General features: G+C 46.4%; 1 protein-coding gene across 2 annotated transcripts in view; it reads left to right on the top strand.

The window, feature by feature from the left end:
* LOC147252561 (radixin) overlaps nt 1-21,753 on the top strand; it is a 47,996-nt gene extending 26,243 nt beyond the window's left edge. For both annotated transcript variants that reach the window (XM_086220905.1, XM_086220906.1), the window contains exons 3-15: nt 2,714-2,797; nt 5,177-5,272; nt 7,430-7,552; nt 7,732-7,883; nt 8,376-8,459; nt 8,650-8,796; nt 9,240-9,336; nt 9,429-9,592; nt 12,566-12,696; nt 12,780-12,940; nt 13,344-13,436; nt 15,354-15,563; nt 19,316-21,753. In XM_086220905.1, the coding sequence (XP_086077031.1) occupies nt 2,714-2,797; nt 5,177-5,272; nt 7,430-7,552; nt 7,732-7,883; nt 8,376-8,459; nt 8,650-8,796; nt 9,240-9,336; nt 9,429-9,592; nt 12,566-12,696; nt 12,780-12,940; nt 13,344-13,436; nt 15,354-15,563; nt 19,316-19,480 (1,707 nt within the window). In that variant the 3' untranslated portion in view covers nt 19,481-21,753. The remainder of the gene's footprint in view (nt 1-2,713; nt 2,798-5,176; nt 5,273-7,429; nt 7,553-7,731; nt 7,884-8,375; nt 8,460-8,649; nt 8,797-9,239; nt 9,337-9,428; nt 9,593-12,565; nt 12,697-12,779; nt 12,941-13,343; nt 13,437-15,353; nt 15,564-19,315) is intronic.
* Nucleotides 21,754-24,188: the final 2,435 nt, after the last annotated feature.

The following is a 24,188-nucleotide window of genomic DNA, read 5'->3' as shown; positions in this document are numbered from 1 at the left end:
CCTACCTCGGGCCTCAACTAGGATCCCCCGTTAGAAACGTCTGGTTTCTATTGGCTCCTCTACCGAGTTGAAGCTTGAACACGCACCTCCTCAACACGCTATCGCCGTTTTGTCATGTCAAAAAGGTCATTACTGAGATCACGACTATTGAAACTTGATTCCTGGTCGAGACTGGACACACCCTCTTGATTTAATTTCTCAGTTTTAATCGCGTGTTCTTAACTTTTGTTGTAGTTTTGTATCAAAGTGGCAGAGGAGTTGACGTGATGGCCTCCCTGAATTTGTTTCCAGATGCAAATGTTTGCCTTTGAAAGCCGACTGCACAACTCCCAGAGTCCCTCTCTATGCCAGCGTCCTTCTTGTGACAGTTCTCTTTTAATTTTGCTGCTGCGCTGCACCCCACTGCTGCCTCCCCACTGCTGCCTCCCCAGTGGCGATGAAACATTTATTTTATTATCACCATGAATAATTCAAAGTTTTGCGCCTATATGGAGTTGAGTTTAGTTGCACCAGTTTAAAAAGCATAAATGTTACAGAAAATTTGATGCAGAGAGGAAACCAAAAGAATAACTTATTCATCACCTCAGTTTGATATCATGGCCTGGATGAATTCTGCGCTCCGATTGGCAAGTGATAGGTGATAGACTGACACTGCATAGCTACAGTAAAGTGGTTTAATGTTATGACTGTTTAGGAACAACCATAGCAACAATCGAAGCTTTTTATGTTTATTAAAGTTGGCATCTAATTGCAACACCGAGTGGCTTCAATCTGTTTGTTTACCAATTAGTGAATATGACAACTGTGAGGATGCGTCAGAGGACAGAGCAGGCGGGGCTCTGTTGATTGACATCAGCTGCTGCAGACCCCTCAACGTCATGAATGCACTGAGCAGAAAAGATCTCATTTACAACACTTCCAGTCTACGCAGCACAGGATGAGAGGGACTGTTGCTGTTCAGCTTGTGCACATATGGGCTGGAAACGCCTCGATGTGGATTTGGGACAGAGATCTCAGTGGATCGCTGATGAAACAACTCTTCTTATGCAACATTTTGTTCTCCATTGAATCTTTGAATCGTGCTAGCATAGTGCTAGCTGCCTGGCTCACAGCTGAATTACCTCCTGTTGCCGTGTGGTATCTGTGATGTGTTCTATTTACTGAGGCAGTGAACAGCCTTCCCATGGCCTAAGAACTCTGTGGAAAGTGATCAGTCCAACATTTGAGGCCTCACTCACACATGCAGCCGTTCCTGGAGGTGCCCAGCGCTTTGCCAGAAAGAGGTCATGTATGAACGGGAACCAGAGTGGATTTCCTGGGAAATCCGCACTGGTAATTTCTCACCTCAAGACCTAATAATAATCCAGGGAACATGCTGGGAAGGCTGTGTCGGGAAAACTGGAAGATTACTGGGAGGGCCGTCCATTCCATTGCCCGCCATGTCATTGCCATTGCCCCGCCTATTAATCATGCATCTAGTCAGGTCAAGTCAAGTCCATTTTATTTGTGTAGCGCCAAATCACAACAGAAGTTATCTCATGACACTTTACAGGTAGAGCAGGTCTAGAACCACAGTCCTTCAATGAATTTACACGAATTTACAATTTACGTCACATCTACATAGCGCTTTTCTCCATTCTCCTATCTTTGCGTCATTCACACACATATGTTCATTCACAAACACACACTCACACACATATATATACGTATGTATATATATATATATATAAAGATAAACTTAATAACTGTTAACATGTGGTTAAATAGAAGCAGCTGGAACTGAACTGTGACATCGTTTTCTAATGAAATGATGATCCCTCATTAAAGTGGAGTGGAAACTGTCTCCTCTCTGTGGCTTCCTGGCAGGACGATGAGCAGAGTAAACAGCCTGCACCTTATATGGACACTGGCTGTAATACAGACTGTGTGTGTGTGTGTGTGTGTGTGTGTGTGTGTGTGTGTGTGTGTGTGTGTGTGTGTGTGTGTGTGTGTGTGTGTGTGTGTGCGTGCGTGCGTGCGCTCTATGTGCGAAGAGTATTTATAGACCCTGATAGGTGGACACACACACAGCTGGCACAGGCTGTCCCAATAACTGTAGTAGAGGGTCACCGTAGGTCACTGGCTTTGTCGCTCGCCAACTTTCTTCTTTTTTGGTAAATTAGTCAAATGTTTTGACTTTGACGCTCTCATGAGCACTTTCACATCTTCCTTCAACCCTCACATCACCTCTGCGTGTTTGTCTTTTATTTGCACCTTAGCATATTTTGTATTGCCATTTATTTCACAATTTCTTTTGCACCTTTCCTACCACATTCCCCTCATTTAGTTTCTGGACAGGGTTCTGTGATGTAAAAGCTCACAATATTTTATCCAGTCAGTCCCTGCCATTTGGACTCAGGAAGAGTGCCTGACGCTGTCAGCTGTGACAAGTTCACAAGGTTCATAGCCAGTGGATCCTCCTACGTGTCTGCTCTGCCTGTTTGTAATAATCAGCTGAATACAGGTTTGTTGAGCTCTTCAAAATAAATCGACACTGCAATGAAGTCCCAGTACAACTTTTGTCCACTCATACATACATACACATACAGGCCGCTCTCTGTTCCAGAAGTGATGACAATCTGCAGTTTGTGTAATTGAGTGTCTTCAAGTTCTTAACTTTATAACGGAGTGACGATGATTATGTAACGATGACTGCGGTTTCTTTGTTTCATAGATCAATGTTCGCGTCACCACCATGGACGCTGAGCTGGAGTTTGCCATCCAGCCCAACACAACAGGCAAACAGCTCTTTGACCAGGTAAGAGACACACACAGACACACACAGAGTACACGCGATGAGACGACAGCTGCTGGGGTGGAAAAACATGCACGGGATGGTGAAGGACTTCTCATTTGATCTTTTGAAGTGAACTCTGGGACCTATGAAGAGAATCACATCTTTTATTGTGCGTGACATCACTCCGTGCGTGCGCGTGTGCCAGTAGGTGCTTGGCTTGGTTTGGGTCGGTTCTAGTTCTGCACAGATAAGACAAGGATCTCTTTGTCTGCTGTGTGTGTGTGCACTGTCTGGGAAGTGAAAGGGCAGCTTTCAGCCCCGTTTCATGTCCGGCTGTAAAGGTTTCAGGGGTTTCAGTGCTGCAGGGGAACGCAAACAGCAAATATCAAAGAGAGTTTTTGGTTGTTGTTGTACAGCCTGCAGTCAAAGGCCTGTCATATACGTCTGTTATATCTGGTCACGTCATAGTTTAGACTGAGAAGGGCACCAGGGAGCGCCCCCTGGTGGCTGGCATCCATCTTTATATACACTTTATGGTCAAGGGAGCTTTAATCAGCGTTTAATGGACCAAACTAAATGTCAGTTTTCATTACGTTGAACAAAAAATGAAATGGCGTTCAACTCTGTTGCTTTGCGTGGAGGCAAAACCTCGCTTAATTATGATCAGGTATCAGTGAGGAAATGTCTGTTTGTAATTTGGGTCCTTTGTTAATTTGTTTTGTCACCTTTACACACTGGGTGATAACCCGGGGCAGTGTGAGGGCAGGCCAGCGAGGGAGTGGGCAGGAGGGACCATGGTGGCTCAGAATAATCCAAGTGTGAGTGTCTGCAGAGCAACGTTGACACGGCCCCTACTGAAAGGATGTGCAGTAATAATTCTATCAAACACCAGTGCTCTGTCTATGCTGCATTCACTGTCCTGAGAGAGACACTCTTATTCTCCTCTGACCCCCCCCCATACACTCAAACTCACTACAGTTCATTTCTCCTTTCTTCCTGAGGCACTCACACGGATGCTGAGTCAGCATATGTTTGCTTACTTTAGCTGTGAGTCTGCATACACGCACTTGCTGTCCCACTGCGTTTGCGCGCGCGCGCGTGTGTGTGTGTGCACGCACGCACACATGCACTGACCGATAAGTAGGATTATAGATGATTGTTTGTGTTAACAGTGGTGCAGTGTACATGTGGTCTGTGAAAGCCTTTGACGGTAGGATTTCCATCGCTTTACTGATTTAAACGTAACAAGGGATACGGTACTGATGCTGAATGTGATGCTTACACCTCGGGATCGGCTTCATCACGTGCACCTGAGTGTTATGGGATCTCGTTGACGTAATTTGTTTGCCGTGTGTTAAGGTTCCATCCAGGAATTCGTGTCCCAGCAGTGAGGGGTTTACTCTGCGGTCGTTCATTCTGCAAAAAAAGAATCAACAACAAAAATATGCTTTCAGTGAATTCTGGAAACTGTTTCATTCATAATTAGTAGGCGATCGGATGAATGAAGAGAGGGTTCATTGATAGAGAGGCTCCCGAGCTACACTCATCCATGAGCTCACTCAGTCAAAGAGAAGTGGTGAAAGGGTTAGCGAAGTTTCTGAGTAAAATAGAGTCAAACAAGGCCGGCGGGGGATGGGAACACTGGGACGCACCAGGAAGCACTCGCATGAGCTGTCGCTGTCGCCCTCAACATGTTTGTGCTCATCACTTTTACCAAACAAGAGAAAGAAAAAAAGAATCAAATCTGATGAAAAGTTATTTGAAACAATTTCATGATTGAATTTACAGGAAAAATAAAGACTCCAGATTTGTACGGTGACAGTGATATGAAGTTACAAAAATCATCTCTTCCACTTATTAGAACTACTCATCTACTTCAAAGCTGCCTTTGGAGTTTTCTGCATCTGCTTAGCTTTCTCTGCATACTGCATTCTCAACCCCTTGTGAGGCTGCTGTGTGTGAGTGTGTGTGTGTGTGTGTGTGTGTGTGTGTGTTGTAAACCAATGCTGTGAAGCCTTAAGAGCTGCAGATGATGACTCCCTCATTTTGCTATAAGACGTGAACCAGCACATGCGGATGATGAATGCTCAGCCTTGCACACACTTGCTTCTGTTGTCCACTATAACACAATTCAATATTTGGCCTCTGGTGTCGTAATCCAACGTATCATCACCCAAGTGGAGCTGAGAAATGGCCCCCACCACATGCTGCTCCCCCAGAAACAGACACCAGTGGAGATCCTTTGTTGCTGTAAGAAGCAAACATCTCACGCAGTGTCTTTTTCTTCTTTATGTGGGTCACAATATATGCACAAAATACAACTGGAGGCAGCTGGAAAACCGTCAGTGTGTGTTTTTAAAGTAGTCAGTAGGGAAAACAGAAGTATGTGTGTGCTTTCAGGTGGTGAAGACGGTGGGACTGAGGGAGGTGTGGTTCTTTGGCCTGCAGTACACGGACAGTAAAGGCTACATCACATGGCTGAAACTCAACAAGAAGGTGAGAGACTCGGAACTCAACCACAGACACTTTGAGTCCGTCGCTGTGACTTAAACTACATCCACACTGACAAGGTTTGGTTTCAGAATGCATCCGCAGAAACCACACTTTTAGTGTCCAGTCATGCTCTTCACAGCTGCGTCACGTGACTCCTTCCTTGAAAATGAAATGTTCTATCAGCAGTGACGGTCAGCGGTTAATTCATGTTGCTATGGCCTTGTAGTCTCTGCTTGCTGCAGGAATGCAGTTAAGGTCTGCATTTGTTAATGTAACCACTGCCTGCATGTGCAGGGAAACAAGCTATGAGTGAAGCAGACAATCCTGCGCCCACCGCTGTAATCAGCTCTACACTAAGCACCGATTTAGGGTGAGACCAGGAAGAACCCCCGACTGGTGGGAAAACGGCATTCCTGTTTCCCACAGGAATGATGAGAAAACTCTCACCAGCCTCAGCGAACCACTATTTCAGCATGTCACAGGAACAACAACGAAGATGAGGGCACCTGTGGGTGTTCTGAAAGAGGTTGCATGCAGGTTGTGTTACCTGAGTGGTGAGGGAAGACTCTAAAACTCATGCATTTGGACGACCACGACCAGTTGTTTGAGTCATTATTAGGCAAGTCTCTGGAGCCATCACATCTTTCTGGGTGAAAACACTTTACTGAGGAAATGGTACATCAGTGCTGGTGAGCAGAAAACTGAGACACGTTGACCAAAATCACTATCCCAGCAGCCTTCCCCCTGGACAGGTCACCAGTCCATGGCAGGGCCAACACATAGAGACAGACAACCATTGGCTCTCCCAGCCACGCCTACGGTCAATTTAGAGTCTGGATTAACCTGGTCCCCTCTTGATGTCTTTGGACTGTGGAGGAAGCTGGAGTACCAGAGAGAACCCAGCAGGAACAGGGAGAACATGCAGACTCCACCCAGAAAGACCCCGTGCCGCTCCAGCCGGGGCTCCACCCACAACCTTCTTGCTGGGGGGCCACAGTGAGGACCACTGCTCCACCGTGCCGCCTCGATTGTATGATTTCTTTCGTAAATCACTGTCAAAAGTCTCATAATATATTTGAGATTATATTGTTAACTACTGTTGCGTGAATTTGACGAAAGAGAAGAAGAAGGAAAACTGTGCTCTTACTATCATAACAACATCCATCCATCGTCATCTTCCACTTATTCCTGCACATTAAGGGTCGCGGGGGGTGGAGCCTATCCCAGCATCTACAGGCGAGAGGCGGGGTTCACCCTGGACAGGTCGCCAGTCCATCACAGGGCCAACATAGAGACGAACAACCATTCACACTCACATTCATACCTACGGTCAATTTAGAGAATCAATCAGCCTCGTCCCCAAATTGATGTCTTTGGACTGTGGAGGAAGCTGGAGTACCAGAGAGAACCCAGCAGGAACAGGGAGAACATGGAGACTCACACAGAAAGATCCCACGCCCGAGCCGGGACTTGAACCCAGAACCTTCTTGCTGGGAGGCCACAGTGCTGACCACTGCTCCACCGTGCAGCCCATCATAACAACATCAGATGTGGAAACTACGTGTTTGATAGCACACGTGTGCGACGAATTATAGACTGCAGACCGCTTCATGATTTGTATCTGCTAAATTTCCTGTCCATAAATGTGTCCCTCAAAGCATTGATGCTGATGTTTGGAATAATAATTTCACCGTATTTTATTACAACTGGTCGACCACAGGTAAGTGCTGGTCAGAGCTTGAATGGTGTAACACAAGCATGTACCTGTGCCCCCATGGAGACGGTAGTCATGCAAAAAAAGAGCTCACCTGAAGGGCGTGAAGGTGCGAACATGAGCAACTCTCACCCTCTCTCTTCACAGGTCTGTTGAGCATGCACCACCTTGAGCTGCACACACTCGTCCTCCTCCAGTCATGACTTCATGCTACAAAACCTGTTCATGTATTATTTCCTAAGTTTTCTGTTTGCTAAATGCTTAAATACAAAATTCCCCTCTACAACTTTGGTGAATATTTATGTATACATTTTGACCAAAAGATTTTTACTCTTATTTAATGATGAATCACGTTTCCCATTTAAATTGCTGGCGGGGTGTTTTTGATAGCCCAGTTTTAGGGCAGAGGTTAGAGGTCAAATGCTATGTTTGGGTGATTATTCCAGGTGACACAGCAGGACGTGAAGAAGGAGAATCCTCTGCAGTTCAAGTTCAGAGCAAAGTTCTTTCCAGAGGACGTTTCTGAGGAACTCATCCAGGAAATCACGCAGAAACTCTTCTTTTTACAGGTACTCAACACGGAACATGTTTGTGTTTGTACTGAGCTGACAGTAACACAAGCTTCTGTCGTGGAATCTTCAGTTTTTATGTAATGATGATTGGTTTTAGGTGTGATGGCAAAACACTACCCATGTCAAACTGTGCGTGTGTGTGTGTGTGTGTGTGTGTGTGTGTGTCCTTCCTGCAGGTGAAGGAAGCTATTCTGAATGATGAGAACTACTGTCCTCCCGAGACAGCAGTACTATTGGCCTCCTACGCTGTCCAGGCCAAGTATGGTGACTACAACAAAAATGTTCATAAGCCTGGCTACCTGGCATCAGACCGGCTGCTGCCACAGAGGTACACACACACACACACACACACACACACACTACAGAAGAATAAATTGGGATGTGACATTTTACAGCTTGTCAGCACCAGGTTTTTTTTTTCCCTCCATGAGTTCACTTGATTAAAAAAATAGTCAGCATAACGTAGTATGACGATGTGTCATAGGGTGCTGGTCGTGAGACACACTCTTTTGGGAACATAGATAGATCACCACACACCATTACTCACTTTCATGAGTGTGTGATTGAGCTGGAGAGTGAAACAACCTGTTACACACACACACACAGGCATGCAAACCCTGGTTTCTCTTTATGTAAACTAGCTTAAAATGTCTAATCTGAATTATGTAGCCTGGATGATTTTGTCAATACACGAGCAATTTATGGTCTCAAACGCTACGGCTGTTTGCTGCTCCTACAAATGCACCATTCAGTCATACGGTTATATGTGTTTATTCATGTTTAACATGTCAGTCTTTTCCTTTTTGTGTTTGTCTTGTAGAGTTCTGGAGCAACACAAGCTGACAAAGGAACAGTGGGAGGACAGAATACAGACCTGGCACGAGGAGCACAGAAGCATGCTCCGGTGAGCGTGTGCACGTGTTCGCTACGGCTGACCTATGATATCTTCAACATTGGTCCTTTCAATTAAATGCTGAAGGATTAAAAAAAAACATACACACGGCACTAAATGACTTTAATAGCCCTCAATGTAGTCTTACAGACAAGAAGCACGCCAAACTGTGTGTTAATCTGGTGTGTGTGTGTGTGTGTAGGGAGGATGCAATGATGGAGTATTTGAAGATCGCTCAGGACCTGGAGATGTACGGCGTCAACTACTTTGAAATTAAAAACAAGAAAGGCACAGAACTGTGGCTGGGGGTGGACGCACTCGGGCTAAACATCTACGAACACGAAGACAAGTAACTAACACACACACACACACTCGAACACACGCTCATACATAGAAACATGCTTGTGGGGTTTTGTAGGTCACAAGCGTCCTTCGTGTTAGTTAACCACTGTCCATCTTTAACTTGAATCAGTAACTCTGCTGACACAGACGGTTCCCATTGCAAGTAGATGAGAAGTTGCCTTTCTCTTTTGTTTTCTGGGGCGTTTGTGTTTGTTAAATATAAATAAAATATTAAAACAGAACTAACCAGTAATGCAGCTACAAGTACAGCAGCTTCTGTTGGACAAGGGTGCCCTCTACTGGTGTGTGAACAGAACAGCAGATGAACACATTTCTAATCAAGTACAAGCTGAAAGCATTTTTCTTGCCTGCCCCCAAAATGCGAAAACAACATTTTTGAAACTACTTATGTGAGCACATCAAAGCTTAGGTGCCTCCCCGCCTCCTCAGGTTATCACCAAAGATCGGTTTCCCCTGGAGTGAGATCCGAAACATCTCCTTCAACGACAAGAAGTTTGTCATCAAGCCCATAGACAAGAAAGCTCCAGTGAGTAACGGGATGCTTTTCCAGAGATGCTTTGCTTTGTCTTTTTTAAACGAGTTTGTGGTTCTTATGGTGTTCTTCTGGGTGTCCCACAGGACTTTGTGTTCTACGCCCCACGGTTGCGTATCAATAAGCGCATCCTGGCGTTATGCATGGGGAACCATGAACTCTACATGAGGAGGAGGAAGCCAGACACCATCGAGGTGCAGCAGATGAAGGCCCAAGCCAGAGAGGAGAAGCACCACAAACAGATGGAGAGGTACACTCCAACAAACACTGCCTTTGGTCTGAGTTGTGCTCAGACCCTTCCTAAGTCACTCCTAAACTAGGACTCGCTGGTAGAAATGTTTAGGCGGAGTTAGGAGTGAGCCAGAGGTCCAGCAGGTTGATAGCAATGGTAGTTATGACCATGATAATAACTAAGGCTTATGCAGCGTCGCTCAAGTAACCCAAGGACAACAAACGGATAACACAAACACTGAAATGGACGAGTGGAACAGGTTTTGTTTTTTTGATTTAACTTTATTGGAACAGGAAAGTCATCAAGAACAAATTCTTCTTGAGAAGGACGACAGCTTCCTGAACATGTCGAGGACTTACAGCAGAAACGTGGCTGTTTGAGGGTTCTGACATTGAGGAAAGTAAAGTTGATTATCATAACAATGTGTAAGCTGCAATGCTGACGCTGCTGTTCTGCAGCGGAGGCTTCTCTGAGGGTCCCACTCAGGCCTCTGCTCACGTGGCGTTGAATTGTTTTGGTTTTACGCCTGTAACACCTCACAGCTCAGAGCCCACTCTCACCGCTGATGATGCTGCTGCTGGTTTGGTAGAAGACTTTCAATGTTTGGCCTGAAACCTGGTCTTACTTGTTGGGCCAGTTTGTGTTATGTCTTATTTAAAGGGATAATTTAATTTAAAAAGACAAAGAAAGAAATAACAAACAATGCAATGAAGAAAAGCCCATGTGTGACTGTTGCAGTCATACATGGGAGTTAAAACAAATATTGATCAAAAAATATATAATATATATGTATATATAGCATATATATAATATACCAAAACATTGTTAAGAGGTGGGAGTAAGTAAGTATCTGTTTATTTGTCTGACATGGGGTGCACACTTGGGTCGTAAAAACTTGGAATATCTCTCTCTTTCTCTCTCTACATATGTGTGTATGCATGTGTGTGTATATATAAGCATTCATATATATATATATATATATATATATATATATATATATATATATATATATATATATATATATATATATATATATATATATAAATACATAGAGAAGGGAAGAACATTTTCCATCCATCCATTTTCTACCTCTTATCCTGTTAAGGGTGGTGGGGGTGGACCCTTCCCCCTGGACAGGTCACCAGTCCATGGCAGGGCCAACACATAGAGACAGACAACCATTGGCTCTCCCAGCCACGCCTACGGTCAATTTAGAGTCTGGATTAACCTGGTCCCTCTTGATGTCTTTGGACTGTGGAGGAAGCTGGAGTACCAGAGAGAACCCAGCAGGAACAGGGAGAACATGGAGACTCACCCAGAAAGACCCCGTGCCGCCCAGAAGAACAATAGTGTGTTCAGTCTACAGAGTTGACATCACTCCTGTTGTTCTGCTCCTGCATAGCTTAGTGTTTTGAATTAGCAATCATTCTGTGATATTCTATTAGAACGAGGTCAGTAGCACTTTGTGGATTATAGGGGGCAGTGTTGAGCTGTTACCATGCTCATGTCTCTACAGGCAGGGATGCAGGACTTCATCTTTTCATGCAGGACATGTTGTCACATCAGAAGCACGTCACCTCTATTCATATATTAAAACACAACATCTTGTTCCATTGTTGGTAACAACAGATTAAATTTGTACTGGGCCCCTGAATGCACCTATGGCTATAAAGTATTTTAAGAAGTTATATTGCAATGGATTGTGATGAGTGAAATATTCCTCTGTTCAGTAGTGTGTCTCCTGGACATGAACCTTGAGCAAAGTAACATGAAAAACTAACAAATGACTTTTAAAAGCAATATAACAAGTCAAGTCAGGTTTATTTGTACGGCGCCAAATCCCTACCATGGGATGGCGGCATGGCTCAGGGGTAGAGTGGCCGTCTAGCAACCAAAGGGTCGCTGGTTCGATCCTCGACCTTGGTGACCATGTCAAAGTGTCCTTGAGCAAGATACTGGACCCATAATTGCTCCTGATGAATAGGTTGGCGCCTTGCATGGCAGCCTCCACCATCAGTGTGTGAGTGAACGGGTGAATGAGACGACACTGTAAAGAGCTTTGAGTGCCGCGAAGGTAGAAAAGCGCTATATAAAATTGAGTCCATGAGTCCATTACCAAAGTTCCCTCCTGACTCTGTCCAAGTAGAGCAGGTCCAGCACCTCCCTCCTTCAATGAACCTCCACCCAACAATTCTCCATCAGCAGCACATCCTGCAACAGCAGCCACCAGAACCTTCCTTTACCAGGCAGGAAGGTGGAGCAGATCCAGGATCAGTGGGGACGGAGAGAGAGCAGGAGAGCAGGACAGAGACAAAGACAGAGAATGGAGGAAGACACGGAGAAAGAAGGAAAGAGAGGGACAGAGATAAAGAGAGAGAGAGAAAGAAGGAGAGACTGATGGACAGAGACAAAGACAGAGAATGGAGGAAGACAGAGAGACAGAAGGAAAGAGAGGGACAGAGATAAAGAGAGAGAGAAAGGAGGAGAGACTGATGGACAGAGACAAAGAGAGAGAATGGAGGAAGACAGAGAGACAGAAGGAGAGAGAGGGACAGAGATAAAGAGAGAGAGAAAGGAGGAGAGACTGATGGACAGACGGGGACGTGAGCAGGTGGAGCTACGGGTGGCAGCTGGAGCCTCTTCAGGTCTGGAGCCTCCTCCAGCAGCACCGGGATCTGGGAAGTGAGGAGAAGAAGAGGAGTTAGTAACACGTATGAGGACAGGAGGAGGAGAGAGAAGCCCAGTGCATCATGGGAGATGGGACACATTGAAGATAACTGTCAGTCATTTGCATCTATATAGAATTAAGCTCTCCGACACAAACAGAACAGTAACTTTTATTTTCTACAGTGGGGGCTGAGTGCTTGTTCATCCTGTTCAGATGTTGACATGCCAGACTCATAGAGGAAATCTGACAATGCTGACAGAGCTTTCTTCAGGCTGAGTACACGCTCATGTTGTGAATCGATGATTTCTGTATCTTTCTGACAGAGCACAGCTGGAGAACGAGAAGAAGAAACGAGAGCTGGCAGAGAAGGAGAAGGAGCGGATAGAGCGAGAGAAGGACGAGCTGATTGAGAGACTGAGGCAGATTGAAGAGCAGACACAGAGAGCTCAGAAAGGTGCCGCTCCACCGATGCACTGTGAGTGCAGACACAAGAGGGCGTGTGTTCTGACGCTCACATATGTTGGCCTGTGCGTACAGAGCTGGAGGAGCAGACTCGTAAGGCCCTGGAGCTGGAGCAGGAGAGGAAGCGGGCCAAGGAGGAGGCGGAGCGGCTTGAGAGGGAGAGGCAGGCTGCAGAGGAAGCCAAGGCAGCGCTGGCTCAACAGGCCGCCGACCAGATGAAGACCCAGGAGCAGCTGGTACCACACTCACTCACTGATGCGCTTACTGACACTTCAGTGCTTGTTCAGGTCTTCTGTCCAGGCTTTTCCTGCTTTCCCATAAATGTATTTTTAATTTCATTTTCATCAAACATTGTATTAAATACTTGCTCTATTGCATTCATTCTCTTTTACAGATACAATTGGCTTTTATGTTATTGCCCAAAATGAAACAGGGTCTTTGCATCTCTTTTTAGGCTCGTGAAACTGGACTTGGTAGTTTTTTTACTTATTTCTCCTAACAGGCAAACCGACACGAGTGGAATCATATTTTTAATACTCTGGTCTGGTTGTGCTAATTTGGATCACAACATGTCGACGTGAATGTTTCTTGTATGCCGGTGTCTTGTTGGACTGGTGGTGAGTTGTGTTCTGTTTACAGGCGGCTGAATTAGCAGAGTTTACAGCCAAAATCGCTCTGCTTGAGGAGGCCAAGAGGAAAAAGGAGGAGGATGCAACAGAATGGCAGCACAAAGTAATGTTCCTGCATGTGCACCTGTCTGTGTGGGACACGGGTGTCTATGTTGTAATTTGGGATATTTTGGGTTTCTCCGTCAGCGTCGCGGTGGTGCAGTGGTCAGTTCAAGGCTTGAACCTGGGACCTTCTTGCTGTGAGGCAACAGTGCTGAGCACTGCACCACCGTGCGGCCCCCAAGCTCAAACCTTCAGGAACAAATCATCATTTTTCATTTTATGAATATCATTTTGTAATTTGGAAACCAGAAGTAAAGTCATGTTGAATCCCGATCAGCAGCTGCTGCTCGACTCTCAGGCGCTGACAAACTCACGTCCGTAGTCTGGTTCTTCTCTAACTCCCATCTTCCTCTGTCCCAGTGGAAACCTCAGCTCTGGTTTGCAGGTTAGATCTTGAATTAGCTGCTCAGCACTTATTCATCAGCAGTTGGGTGAAGCTGCAAATGTGACTTGTGACACATCAGAAGCACGGAAATGTCCTGCTCGCTCCAGGCTGCCTGCCCAGGACTGCAGGTTGCTTCCTTTTATTTGACCTTTATTTAACCAGGCATTAAGAACCATGAGGAAAGAGCCTTTTGAGGAGAGCACTGCAGGCAGGGGCCGGTGGTTAACAGATGTCAGCGAGCAACAAGACGCTGGGAGCAGACACACACATCGAGGCAGACATGCAGAAAACACACATTAGACAAAAGGCACGCAGCAAATGCTACGCTACAGCAACACTACAGAAACTGAAGTGCTGAGCTGTGCAGTTCAGCACCAGCAGAGAACAGCAGCATTTCTGATGCTCTGTTTTGAAACCATGCTTGCATGGCTTTGGCTTTTAAGTCTGGAGATCACATGACCTGAAGGCTGCACACAATCATAGGAAAAGAGTTCATAACCAGTTTAGTTCTCAAATCAGATGAAGTCATTATTGTAGGTGGCTTCAATATTCATGTGGATGTTGATAACGACAGTCTGGGTGCTGCATTTCTCTCTCTTCTAGACTCAATTGGTTTCCATCAGTCTGTTCATGAACCGACTCACCGTCAAATGGGCTTAGAACCAGGGGTGAAAGTGAGCCGGAACGCAGTTCCAGTAAAAAAAGGAGGAGAAGGGAGCTGTCAAAATCCCATATTAAATAAAGGAAACAACGTCTGAAGTCGGTTTCACACTGAACGTGGCAGACGCGCCGCGCTGCGCGGGGTGGGGCGCAAGCACGCGCAGCACTACAGAGGTGCTGGGCTTGGTTTGCGCTCATGTGACGTCACAGCGCGCCCACATACACAATGAATGGACTTCCCCCGCGCAGCCTGCGCCTTGCGCGTTCAGTGTGAAACCGCCTTGACACGGAGTCGTGCCCATGAGCGCATCTCCGCATGCGAGGCGTTTCTGGTTGGCTGACAGACGACACGTGGGTCACGTTACCAGCATTGTTAGCTTTGATTGGTTAAAACCACACGTTCTGCTTTCACGGAACGAAAAAAAGAGAAAGAAAACAAAACAGAGGGCAAAATCAAAGAACTCGGCTGCTGGCGACCTGCTTTGGCAAAGGGCGTGCGTACAGTTCCAGCAAGACTTTTAAGCCACTTTCACCCCTGCTTAGAACCTGTAAGAAAGCCCTTCATAAAACTAGAGCAGCCGACTACTCTGCATTGACAGAGGAACACAAGAACAACCCCAGGTTCCTCTTCAGTGCCGTAGCCAAACTGGAAGAGAGCCACAGCTCTACTGAACCAAGTACTCCCTCCCTTGGTAGGGATGATTTCATGGACTTCTTTAATGACAAATTCTACTAATTAGAGAGAAAATTCATCTCCTCCTGCCTTCTGCTGACAACATGGCACCTAGAACCCCAGAAAATCATAACCTCTATGCAGTCTCACCTCTAAACCACGTGTGTGTGTTTGTAAATATTAATTTTTGCTCTTGCCAGGCCATAGCTGCACAAGAGGACTTGGAGAAGACCAAGGAGGAGCTGAAGAACGCCATGATGTCTCCTCCAGCGCCAGAACACGACGAGCAGGATGAGACAAACGCCGAGGCGAGCGCCGAGCTGCTCAGCGACGGAGTCACAAGCCACCGCAGCGAAGAGGAACGCATCACTGAGGCACAGAAGAACGAACGTGTCAAGAAACAGCTACAGGTACAAGCATGCGAACACAACTCTAAAAGCAAGTTGGTTGTTATTTTTAATAATGCAGTTATGAAAACGTCCCTTTTCACTTTTTTTGTGAGATTCAAACCAGTTTGGGCCCATAAATGGAAGTGATCAGAATCAGGCTGAGCCGAGTCCCCGCCTGGTGAAAATGTGCTCCTTGTTTGGTTTTTGGACCCACAAGAGGTTGTAATGGTTACACACATGCAGGGACTGGTCTGATGACACCACAAGAAACCAGAGACAGACTTCTTGGTGACAGCAGCCACGCAGCTGGGGACGGCGGTGCGTGGCTGACTGGCTGGCACGCCGTCAAACTGCCCGGCTGTCGGTGGAGGGGGCAGCTCAGCTGTGGGTGCAGTAGTGGGTTCTGGCAGCGTTAAATCTGCCTCCAGGATGAACGGTGCTGGGGTCGTTTTCCTGGGCTGCTCAGATGAAGTGAACCGGGATGTTGTAGCGAAGTTGTCATTCAGGGCCCACTGACTCCCGTGTTTCATCTTGTTAGCCCCGCTCATTTCCACTGGGCCCCTGTTTCTGAGGAATGAGATGTTGGAGAAGGAGCTGGCCCGACACAGACCGCTGGTGTCTCCCATTAAAATGATCCCTCTCTTCGCACCTCAAACACCTCTCGTCCTTCAGGTGTTCATGATCCTCAAGGAAAATGAGGAACTGAGCTTGGCTTTCGGTTTCTGTGTTGATGATTTTGACTGTGATGTTCATGTGACTTATGACACTTTTTTAGGATGTGGAGCCTAGGGACATTTGGTCCACTCCTGTCCAGAGGGAGCGACTGACCCTCAGGCTGCGTCCCGTCATTCTGCTGCGCACAGAGTTGCACACACAGCGATACACAGGACATTAGACAGAACACACAACATGACACACAGGGGGCAGAGAACAGAGACATGACACACAGGGGGCAGAGAACAGAGCAGACAGAGACCACAGCGTTGCACAAGATGAGGAGGATGAGGAGCGGAGTGATGGGGATGCGCTCCGTGTTCAGGCTGAGTTGGAGGAGCAGACGTGACGCAACCTGAGTGGCTGCTGCTGCGTCAGAAGAAGAGAGTGATGGACAGTGAGTTAATGAAGCTGCCCGTGAAAGCGAAACAAACAGAAAGAGTTCAAGATAATGCTGCAAAAACTGAGAGGGCATCAAAGACAGGCCCACAGGGTTCTCAGTCAGGGGAGAACCCACAGATCCCAACCACTGGCAGGTTGAAGTGCACAGTGGGGATTCTTTCCTGAACTTTTCTGAAAGAAACTCAGGGGCTGAGGGCTGTGACGGTTGAAGATCATGACTCTGCATGACTCAGTCCGGTTCTTCATGAACACAGGAAGCCTGAGAGCGAGATTTTCATGTTAAAGACACTGTTGCTGAAGGTTGGAGCCCAAGTAGTCAGTGAGAAATAAGAGTGCTGTGTTTTTCTTTCATTGCTTCGTTGTTGTTAGGATTTATGTGAAATATATGTGACATAAAGTGGGGTCCTTTAAACATCAGTGGCGCTGAGAGGAGAGCTTCTCCCTTCTTGCACTGTCAGTGAAATCGTTCCAGGTCGGCTGTTGAAACTGTGCTGAATTTGAAAAAGCACAAATGCTTTTTGTAAATGTGCATGCGCTCCAGCTGTGGCTTCAGAGGGAGCGCTGTTCTTAGATGGGTCAAAGATGGCCAGAGCTATGAGAGCTGGAGAGAGAAGTGGTGGAGATGCAGGGTTTTTGTGTTTTTTTTTTTTTTTGCAGACTCCACGGAAGAACGAGAATACACTGAAGTTTTCAAAAACAAGAGATCCGTTGTGTCTGACCTGCTGGGTATTTCTGCTCAGGGGGCTTTGGTTAGATCACCTTTTCAGAATGTTGTTAAAATGGCCAGAGAGGCTGATAGGCTCTCTGTGGTCTGACAGCTGCTGCAGGAGTCAGCTGAAATTCAGCGAGGGCCGTTGGTTTTTATCAGCAGCTCTTCAGGACAGAGTTTCAGGATGAACCAGAGGTGGCGCTGTCCCTCTATGAGGACCTTCCTGAGGTCTCTGAGGAAGATAACGTGGAGCTGGAGGACCCGCTCCCTGCTCCGGAGTTGCAGAGCAGGAGGCCCCTGGGATCAACGGTCTCCCTGCAGATTTTTATCAGGCTTCTTGGTCCATCATAGGCGAAATTTGTTGGTTGCCTTCAACGGCAGGAGAGCTGTCCTCACCCTCCTCCCGAAGAAAGGAGACCTGCAGGATGTTAAGAGCTGGCGTCGTGCGTCTTACTCTGCACGGACGATAAACTGCTGTCCAAAGTGTTGGCAACAAGACTGAGAAAAGTGATGGGCAGGTCTCTCACGTGGCCCAAACATGCTGTGTGCCCAGCAGGTTGACATCTGATAGCATCACTCTGATCCTCTCTGGCTCATTGGGCTGTGAGCTCAGTCGGACCTCTCTAGGTCAAGAAAAGGCTTTGGACCGAGGTGAATGCCAGGACCCGTGGTAGACACTGCAGGCTTTCGGTTTCAGCTCTGGTTTCATAGCCCAGATCCAGGTCCTGTACAGTGACACTGAGTGTACTCAAGATCAGCGGGGGTGCAAGCGCTCTTTTCAAAGTTCAGTCGCTGCTTTCATTAGTTGTTGTTGGACAACCTTCCATGCTTTTATCAAGGACTGCCCCAAGTGTGGGGAACGTTCCGTAAGGAGAGACTGAAGCAATGTGACTCGTGATCTGGCTTCTTAGCGAGCCGTGGTTCATGGGACTCGAGTCCAGTGTGAAGCAGGAATTGGGCCATGTTGTTGGGGTGACCGGCCCTCACCTGGACGATGCCTCAGGTCTGGCCTCACGCCTGGGGATCAGGTCGGTCAGGGTGGTCAGCCTCCTGTTGAGAGGCTGGACGCAGCAGCTAACTGACTGAACTGTTACTGACTGCTGCTTATGGTGACAGACTGGTTCAGCCTAATGGTAGCGATCCTTCTCTTAATGCCAAACTTGTTCCTGTTTTTAAATGCGGGGTTTTCTGTTAAAGTCACTGATTACAAACTGAGCACCATGGTTGGTAAGACAATGGTTTTTTTGGGAGTGAAATGTTTGAACCAGAACAAACTGAAGAGAGGTTTGACACCTCATGGAGAGCCTGTCTGGCCCTGACGGAGGCTCAGAGGCCCCCGATAACAAAGAGGGTTGACGGTCTACAGTGGAGGGCTCGACACGGCGCTGCTGCTCTCAATGCCTTTGTTTAAGTGATCAGTCCCAACGTCGACAGCCGTCCATCCGTCCACAGAGAGACAATTTTCCATTGCTTCTCTGAGTGTGGTCGTCTCCTCTCTCTGTCTCAATGTTTGCTCTGTTCGATAAAGTTTTCTCACCCCAAATGTTCACACCAGGCTACAGGCTCAACAGGACGAGGAAAAACAAACGTCAGCTTTCAGATTTTTGTTTGGTTCAAGCGCAAAATAGCAATTTATCTCAGCCAGAACAACAAACTTGAAAACTCGTTTGATGTTGACGCGACGATTGTTTTTAGAGGTACGTTAGAGGTGCGGCTGAACACTGATTTTGCCGTCTGTGTTTTGACAAATAACGAAGATGCGTTTGACGAGATTTGGTGCTTTCAGCAACGGTTGCGTCAGTTTTCAATTGAAGATGTTTCCTTTATTTCATAAACATTTCATTTCATTGTTGAGGTTTTATTTGTATTGTACTTTTTTTGGGTAACATTATTGAGAAATTAATAGTGGTTTAAAATCTCTCTCTCTCTCTCTCTCTCGCTCGTCCAGGCTCTGAGCTCAGAGTTGGCCGAGGCGAGGGACGACAGCAAGAAAACCCAGAACGACATGCTGCACGCCGAGAACGTCAGAGCAGGCAGAGACAAGTACAAAACCCTGCGCCAGATCCGCCAGGGCAACACCAAGCAGCGCATCGATGAGTTTGAGTCCATGTGAGCCGGGACGAGCGACTGAGAGGGCTAGTCGGTCTCGTTGCCATGTCAACGCCTCACTCTCCTCCTAAAGCCCACCACCCCAGAAACTCCTGCTTTTGTACTATGAGGGAGAAAGACTGGCCACTGGGCTTTGTAGCTTCAGCCTCGCCAAAGCTCTGCCTAGCAGCGGTTGGCCAATCACACTGCTACGTGCTTTTAGAGCTCCGCCCCCCCACCCCAACAAAGCACATGTTTTTTTTATCAGGGAGAAAACTAGTAAGTAACATATCCTGTCCAACACTGACTTCTCCCTTCTAAAATAAGAACAATGTTTAAGCTGCATGAAGGATGAACAACAAGAGCACAGGTGGCTGATTTGTGCTCAGAAATCAAATCAGACGGCCATTCGACGCTTGTTGATGATGCGGTTCGCTTTCCGTGAAGCTTTGACATCTCACTTTCCTTCTTCTGTCATCATCTGAACCATTTAATTCCTTTTGTTTAAAAAAAAAACAACATGTTTCTTCCCGTGGAGTAGAACCTTTAGTGGTTTTGCGTTCATTTCTGCGCTTAGATGTTCATCTGAATGTTGCATCAGCTGACTGTCAAATGTTTGGAAAGCTTCACCCAGACTTGTGAGCAGACCGACTAAATTTGCTGGTTTTCTGTTCTTAATGTCCTGACATCCTCCATTCATCGAGACATTTGTTTAAATATATATTTTGCCTCACAATAAAGAGTGAATTTATATTTCCAACTATGCAGCTACAATCTGACCTGAAGGACCGGTCGAGTCGTCAGAAAACTCAATACTCAGTGTGCTGACTCGAGTTTATACGAAGCTCCACGTCGACACGAGAAGACTTGAATACCTGATGGTCTCTCAGACGCACAAGCAGACCCGAAATATAAAGAACTAGAGGGGGAAACTCAGCCGAACCCAGAGCAAGGAATCAGAACCCAAATTCCATGTAGTAGAAATCACCAAAGCGCAGTGGGCTCTTCCTCTGCTCCGCTGCGCCCCCCCCGCCCCCCCCCCCCTAGTTTTTGCCGACAAACATCTCAGAAAACATTTTGAGGAAATGACAAAGAAAAGTCATTTGCTGCTTATCATTATTATTATTACTGGCAACACTATTAACTGATTTATTTATGGTTCTCAAAATATTGAAGTAACGTCTGTCAAGCTACGCCGGCGCGACCGTCGTATGCTTGTGCAGTTTGTTTGTTACAAATTAATAAAACGAACATGTCTGGCAAATTTACTGAAACTTTCCTTTAAAGTTCCATGCCGGAGGGCAGCGGTCACTAACCGGACAATCGCCAGCTGTTTAGAAGTAGAGCTTTCACAGGAGAACTTTTGGTGGAATCAGCATCTTCCCTCTCACCCGTGCGTGCTGACATCAGCTTTGACTGAAATGATGCCTCTGCCTTGATGTCGGTCGGCTCTGTGACATCAGGAAGCGGTTGAGGATGGAACTGATGCCAGGCCACCCGAGAGCTGCGTCTGATGGCTGCTGCTTCCCATTTTGCAGTGATTAAATTGCAAAAAACAAATAAAGATGATGCAGAAAGAACACATCATGAGGCCACTTCATAATCTTTATGCTCTGTCAAGTCTTCCTGAGACAACAAGCATGCGACTTTTAAAATGTGTGTTTTCTTCATGGAGGCCAAGGGCAGTTGTCCCCTGTTGGAGGGGCCCAGCAACCTAAATGCAAATTATGCTGTAACAGGGATTTGAGTGTGTAGATCTGCTCTCTCTCTCTCTCTCTCCCTCCCTCTCCCTCTCTCTCTCTCTCTCTCTCTCTCCCCCTCCCTCCCTCCTTCTGATCTGGAGCTGTAAGGGAACTCAGACAGACCAAACATATCAACAACGAGGGATCTCACTTTTACGTTGCACACTAGCTGTCAACCATTTGGCTTCTGAAGGTACGACGGGTTGTTCTGGTGTGCCTCTGTTTTAGACTCACGCCACAATCCTGCTTAAACTGTTTGAACATCAGCCGAGGACGGAGCTATGAATGAAAGGACATCAGTCGTGTTGATGTGGTTGTTGGAGCTCCGTCTGGGCCAGTTTGCAGGCTTAAAGCAATACTTTTGTGTCGGTGCTGTACGCTGTTGACAGCTCCGTCCGCGGCGGTGAAACGCTGAGCCCTCACTAAAGCTTCACTCTCGGGCCCCTGAGTGTTGGGACTGACTGGAAAGCATAACAGTCCTTTCACTTGGCTTTGGTCCTGTGTAGCAGAAGTGAAGCTGTATTAAATCACATTACAGTTTCAGTAACAGTGGGAATAAACTGATACAGAAGTAACATTGTTGATATTCAATTTATTTATTTTTTAATTTTTTTAGCAAATGGGCAAGAAGTTCCAGAGGAGCATTTCATCCGTTTAGAACCCGTACACACGTATGTTCAGAAGTGTTTAGTCCGAAGCGGCTTGTAAGGAATCATAGGAAGGTGAAAGAGATGGGATTTACCAGAAACACTGAGACAAAGAGGTGAGAGATTTGTGGTTTGGTTCCACAACCTGGTCTCTGGGATACCAGGTCCAAACCAAAGCGCAGCCCCCTCCTGGAAGAACTCCCTACTGGACAGTATGCGTGCGAGCCTACAGGAATGTTCATCCACGCTCTCATGGCTTCAGTCACTCTTCACCTTGTACTTATTACTGTGACACTTGAATGGAACAGTCATCACGCATCCACCGCCGTGACTTTTACCCTGCTGGCTCATTCGAAGCCCCTCGTGCTCCCCTATGGGCCCCTGCGGCGCTGCAGCCCAGTCTGTGCTCCGAGTGCTAGGCCTGCTCTGGGAAGTTACTTTGAGTGATTCTACCAAAAACGGCCGCTGTTGGGCTTCTGCCACCTCGTCACCCTGGAAGCTTGAACTTCCTGTGTCTCTATCCTGAACAGTCCACATCTGGTGGAGAAAGAAGAGCTGGTTGGTGGGAGCAGATTAATGCTGCATGTTAATGGATGACGTCTGTGTTGACACGCTTTCTTAGATACTCAGATACTTAACAGATAGTGTTAAGCAGATACTTAACATTCAGTTGGCGGAAGAAATAAACGTAATAAAAGTAACAACCAGGCTAAGAGTGGAGGAGCCGTGCTGGTGTATCAACGACTGTGCTGCACTCTTCATCCTCGTGCTCTTGAGCTTCTTCTCTCGCTTCATGATTGCAGGGCCTGCTGGTCTCCTGGTGAACACTTGAAACTAACAGTTGAGACCGTAAAGTCACGCTAGCTGCAGTTTGCTGATGGCGTGATGTCCTTGACGTGTAGAAACGTTTGGGGAAAATCACAGGAAAGTTTATTCTGCCTCCTAGACAGAGAAGACCATGTGGAAGCATTAACTGAGACCAACCAGGTAGGAAAAGTGAAATCATCAGACACGTCTTAAATGGCCATCAGGGGGCGACTCCACTGGTAGTTAAAAAAGGCTGATTTATTGCCACAGTAAACATTTTCCTCAGTAGGAGCCATTCACTTAAAAATGCCTGTTAACAGTGAAAAATAGGGAACAAAAGACACAGAAATTCACATTAATAAAGCAAACTGGCTTCATGTGCGGTCTGAAAGCACCTGGTCCAGGAACATTTGACAAATCTCAGCACAACATACATGACCCACATGCACATCCCCCTCTGCAGCAACACTGACACTGGCTACAATCTCTTCTTGACGATAAATATGACCCAAAATTAGAAAAATAGCATTTCAACAAGTTCATGACAATAGAAAAATAAGTTTTGCCCTCATACATTTCATAGTTGTTGTTTTTTTAACACCCACAGAGGGATTTGCTCTGACTGTGGAATGACGAACAAACATCAGCACATGGTGCCAGAGCGCCTCAGCCTCTGACCACACCAGTCTCAGAGGAACCACTCCAGTTACAGCCCTTAAAAAGAAAGCTCTTCAAGTAAGTGAGGTACAAGACAACAAAAATGGAATGTTTCTACTCAAGAACTCCTGGGAGAGGTGTCAGCGCCCGCCCTCGCTGTCCAGCTGGACGCTGCTGTGACACACATGACGTTTGGATCACAACACAGCCTGCGACTGAAACAGCCTTTACACACTGCAACATCCAGTGTCACTAACTGAAGCAGTGTGTGTGTGTGTGTGTGTGTGTGTGAGAGAGAGAGAGCAACACAGTGCCATGCCTTCAATATAAACTTTGTAACAGTTTAAAAGAATGCATACAGACCCCCCCCCCACATAAATATATCAAAGGTGACAAAGTTTATCACAAATACTCAAAATATTCAACTCGAAATATTTTCTTTGTTTAAACATTCTCATATAAAACAATGATATTGTTATTAGGATACAATTTGTATCAACAAAACAGGCGTCATGTGGCTACGGGAAACGAAGGCGAACGTTTGAGGTTGACCAGCGCTTCTCAGGCATCGAATGATTCCACTGGAGGCTAAACTCAGTGGATGGGACCTGCAGGTCCTGAGCCAGGACCTGAATGTTCCTCTTCATGTGGAGGCTGAGCAAACGACGACTAGTATATCCATGTTATATTCATATGAAATTGAACAATTTCATTTCTCAATAAAACAATATCTAGACCAGATGTCTCCTCCGCGGTAAATGGGATATTTCCAGAGAAGTTTATTACGCTGATTTCTTTTTCTTACGGTTGGTCAGGCAAAACAAATGAAAATTGGAAGTTTTATTATCATGCTGATGTTTGGTCGGCTGAAGGTCAACGC

Source organism: Aulostomus chinensis, chromosome 12 (genome assembly GCF_037954235.1).
Source record: "Aulostomus chinensis isolate RoL2024-O1b breed Wild chromosome 12, RoL_Achi_v1.0, whole genome shotgun sequence".
NCBI classification, from domain to species: domain Eukaryota; kingdom Metazoa; phylum Chordata; class Actinopteri; order Syngnathiformes; family Aulostomidae; genus Aulostomus; species Aulostomus chinensis.
Note: the sequence above shows the minus strand (reverse complement) of the source record. Positions and strands in the feature narration are given on the sequence as shown.